Here is a 5,000-nt window from a genome sequence, read left to right as displayed (position 1 = left end):
GCACTAATGACAATACATATAAAGAGGCCAAAGTGACAGCCAGCCATAAATCTTATCTTATCTCACACACGACCATCCTCAAAACACTCTGTCAAGCTATCAGTGCCAGCCAATTGACTCTCAAAGATTTTATCAACAGGTGACGTTAACAAGCAGGTAAACATCCTTACGAGCGGGTTAAAATAGTAGTATAGATTCCAGCGCTCTCTATAAGATGAAAATTGTTAGTCCCTCCGTTCTATAACTATATGACATCAAAATAGAACTATATATGATAGAAATAATAGTCGTAAATCTTTCAAAACAAAGAAATCTGACATTATCCTTAATACAAACTAAAACAGGATAAATATAAACTGGAAAAAATAATAAGTCACTAATCCAATATGTAAAAAAAAATCATTCTTAAACTGAGTTCAGCGAATGTAAACACGACTAAAAAAACAAGGAAACAGTTTAGACATTAGCACAAACAGACAAACAATACTTACCACACACATTGACCTACATCCCTCACGCATCCTCAAATACTGCATTTTACTGGTATTATTGACATAGTCGGTATTGTAATTCCCCCATAACTCATGGTTCTCAAAATTGCAGTCTTTTGGCCTGGTTGTTAAAATTGTGCGAGGCTCGACCCATATTTATCAGTCTGGACATGCACGTCTACCACATAGATAGAGATAAATTTATATATCTATATATCCGATAGACAGATATGCATTTATTTCTGAGTATATGCATGTTGTTACAATTGTGTGGGGCCCGACTCAATGAACATTCATTATATGGACATGCATATACATAGAAATAAATGCATATCTATCAGTCTAGACATGCATATCTACCGTATAGACAGAAAGATAGATGTAAATTCATCTAGTAGATAGGTAGATATGCATTTATTTCTGTGTATGGATGTCGGGCCTCGCACATTTCTAACAAACAGCTGTTTATCAAGCCCCCTCCCCCCTTCCTAAGCAGTCCTCCGTACCCCCCCCCCCCAGGAAAAGCCTCCGACAGGCTGGAAACCACTGGTATAGAACACCTAAACGGCCACTTTATAAGTATCGGCAGACTCACTTATAAACAGGTGTCTCCACGGCCTCGTAGAACGCAACTAGGACAGGCCACACGACACATGTTTTTAGACCGAAACCAATAGGAATAGAAATAACAGCCATGACAATGAAACAAAACGAATGCCATAGGAGTCGATAACATCGCTTTCGGACTCATTAAAGAAAGCTTACCCTTAATTGCATTTAATCTAACAGTCCTCATTATCATATATTTAGTTACAGGTGCTTACCCATCGCTTTGGAATCATGAATAACATCTGTCTTCAAAGCAGATGCTAATGAAATGAAGAATTATCTTTCTTTCACACAAACCCCAGTGATATCCTCAAATCCTAAAGAAAAGAGTTGAAAACCAATCAAAAACAATCCACGAATCCAATATCCTTATTTCTGAAACTCATGGATTTAGGAGTCAGCTGTCCACCGAAGCAGCATAAATAATTATCGAAAACGGAATTCCTGGTGACAAACAAAAGCAAATAAATCTACTCACATTGTGCGATCTATCGAAAGTTATTTGTCAGTGTCAGCCATGAAATCCTACTTGATAAAATGAAAACGCGTGGAAATTGATAAACATTGGTACAAGAGTAACCTATCCACCAAAGGCCAGTCAGTCAAAATTTGTAAATAAATAAATAAATAAACATAAATATATACATCGTCAAAGTAACCAGTCTCTCTCGGCGTTCCGCAAGGCTCTATAGTATGCTCTATCTTAACTTATTCATTCTATTCATCAAAGATTCTCAACTATTGCACAAAGTTGTCTTCTTGTTCAATAGACCGATGACTCGCTTCCCTCACGCTGCCGCTGTAAACAATTCAAATAGATTGATAAGAAATACTCAAAATAACCGTACAAATCCAATGAGATATTCAACGGCCATGACCTTAAATTAAATCCCCAAAACTATAATGTATTTTTATAAGGAGCCGACACAACATTGCCAAAATCAACTAATAGAATTTGAAGGATATTTCAAACCAAGCATTTTCAGTTCAAAATTCAGGAGTAAACACAGGCAGATACGTTACATACATTACATACATTAGATACGTTACAGATACGTGGACATCCTTAACGAAAGAGCAAATTGACATACCTAGACCACACAAAAAATTACTGAAACGGAAATTGCTGTTGTATAAAGTTTTGCTCTCAGCATTATAAATTCCTGTCCCAACATATGCGTTTCAACCAGCAAAGCCACAAAACTCATATAAACTATCTAGAATGATTAAAAGTTTTGTTTTTAAATGTTAATATAACACATTTATACCCATTCATGAATTCATACTAGATGTTTAGCGTCGTTAGTTAATGCCTCTTAAAAAAATAATAATAAATAAATAAATAAATAAATAAAATAAAATAAACAAAACAGGTAACAAAACAGATGTTCAAACAAGACAGATCAACCCTCTCCATGCCAAACGAAAATTTACGGAAACAGGGTCAAAAGAAAGGCAAATCTGTGTCCCCTAGAAGCGGGATTACCTACCTCAGATTAAGAAACATCTCGAAATTACCAATAATACTTCGAAATTACCAATAACACGAGGCCTTTTGATACAAAGCTAAACAACGAATCTCAATGTCTAAAGTTGTGAACATTTTAGCTTATATCTATAACACATGCACCTGATGATGTTTCTGCGTTTACTGTATTACTGGACTGAAACTGTTTTAAAATAAGAAGCGTTATGACTAATGGAATATATGTATACATACATGCATTATTATATATGCCTTTGTGTGTGTGTGTGTGTGTGTGTGTGTGTGTGTGTGTGTGTGTGTGTGTGTGTATGTGTGTGTGTGTGTGTGCATATATACATACATACATACATACATATATATATATATATATATATATATATATATATATATATATATATATATATATATATATATATATATATATATATATTATACATAAATATATATAAACATGTGGCAAACATGCCATATCAATGCATTTAGATTTTGGACTGATGCCTCTATTCTCGAATAAAAATCGCCAAAATTTATACCAAGAAAAATAATTTTAAATTTCCTTTATATCATATTTTTACATTCCATATTCTATACAATGATATCTAAATCATCCGTTTGCTTGCAAGTGTTCAAACTCAGATTACAATTCATCTTCATGCGATGGATATAATTTTCCAAAACAAATTATTGTAAAAAAAAACTTTATTACACATATGTATAAAATGAATGAAGTACACTTAATTCACGTACGAAAATACATTAATCACAAGAGGGAATGAGATGCCACTTTAATTGAATTAGAATTAGAGCAGTCGTAGTAACAGTAGTGATAATAATATAGAATAATGATCATAAATATAATAATAAAAAGCGTGGTAACAAAAATAACGTTAAAACCTTCAACAATAATATAATAGTAATAATAATACTGAAGATGATGATAATAATGGTGGTAATAATAATAATATTAATAATAATAATAATAATAATAATAATAATGATAATAACAATATTGATAATAGTAATGATAATAATAATAATAATAATAATAATAATAATAATAATATTGATAATAATAATGATAATGATAATAATAATAATTATTATTATTATTATTATTATAATTATTATTATACTAATTACTATAATAATGATAATAATTATAATAATAATAATGATAATAATAATAATTATAATAATAATAATAATAATAATTATGATGATAATAATAATAATCACATTAATATCACTATCATTACTATAACAGCTACAACAACAACAACACTTTGAAACATGAAAAGAGCGCTAGGCCCGTATCCCTCGCGGCGGCCTCAGAAGAGCGCGCCGCGCCTCAGCAGGAACCGCGAAACGAAGTCGCTGACGAAACTGAAGACGTCCTGGAAGTCCCCCGTGTCCGTGGCTTCCGTGTAGCGCACCATGATGTTCCTCCTGTGGTCTCTCGTGATCTGCTCGTAGCGGTTCGTGATGTATTCCCGACCCGCTCTTTCGTCGTAGTCCGGGCCTGCGCGGGAGACGGCGGGAGGTGAGGGTGAGGGGGCAGGGAGGGATGGGGGAGGGGGAGGGGGCGGGGGGTGAGGGTGAGGGGGCAGGGAGGGAAGGGGGAGGGAGGTGAGGGTGAGGGGGCGGGGAGGGAAGGGGGAGGGGAGGGGGAGGGAGGTGAGGGTGAGAGCGGGAGGTGAGGGTGAGGGGGCAGGGAGGTGAGGGTGAGGGGGCAGGGAGGGAACGGGGAGGGTGAGGGGGCAGGGAGGGAAGGGGGAGGGGGCAGGGAGGGAAGGGGAGGGGGCAGGGAGGGAGGTGAGGGTGAAGGGGCAGGGAGGGAACGGGGAGGGAGGTGAGGGTGAGGGGGCAGGGAGGGAACGGGGAGGAGGAGGGGGAGGGGGCAAGGAGGGAAGGGGGAGGGGGAGGGAGGTGAGGGGGCAGGGAGGGAACGGGGAGGGGGAGGGGGAGGGAGGTGAGGGGGCAGGGAGGTGAGGGTGAGGGGGAGGGGGAGGGAGGGAACGGGGAGGGAGGTGAGGGTGAGGGGGCAGGAAGGGAAGGGAAGGGAGGTGAGGGTGAGGGGCCAGGGAGGGAAGGGGAGGGAGGGGAGGGTGAGGGGGCGGGGAGGGAAGGGGGAGGGGAGGGGGAGGGAGGTGAGGGGGAGGGGGCAGGGAGGGAACGGGGAGGGAGGTGAGGGTGAGGGGGCAGGGAGGGAAGGGAAGGGAGGTGAGGGTGAGGGGGCAGGGAGGGGGAAGGGGAGGGAGGTGAGGGTGAGGGGGCAGGGAGGGAAGGGGAGGGAGGTGAGGGTGAGGGGCCAGGGAGGGAAGGGGAGGGAGGGGAGGGGGCAGGGAGGGGGAAGGGGAGGGAGGTGAGGGTGAGGGGGCAGGGGGAGGGAGGGAAGGGGGGGGGAGGGAAGGGGG

At 40.3% G+C, this 5,000-nt stretch overlaps 1 protein-coding gene across 2 annotated transcripts in view; it reads right to left on the bottom strand.

The window, feature by feature from the left end:
* Positions 1-3,270: 3,270 nt before the first annotated feature.
* The window catches only part of LOC113802312 (guanine nucleotide-binding protein G(q) subunit alpha-like), a 22,722-nt gene continuing 20,992 nt past the window's right edge, over positions 3,271-5,000 (bottom strand). For both annotated transcript variants that reach the window (XM_070143202.1, XM_070143203.1), the window contains one exon: positions 3,271-4,105. In XM_070143202.1, the coding sequence (XP_069999303.1) occupies positions 3,915-4,105 (191 nt within the window). In that variant the 3' untranslated portion in view covers positions 3,271-3,914. The remainder of the gene's footprint in view (positions 4,106-5,000) is intronic.

Source organism: Penaeus vannamei, chromosome 30 (assembly GCF_042767895.1).
Source record: "Penaeus vannamei isolate JL-2024 chromosome 30, ASM4276789v1, whole genome shotgun sequence".
NCBI classification, from domain to species: domain Eukaryota; kingdom Metazoa; phylum Arthropoda; class Malacostraca; order Decapoda; family Penaeidae; genus Penaeus; species Penaeus vannamei.
This window is presented reverse-complemented; position numbering and strand designations above follow the sequence as displayed.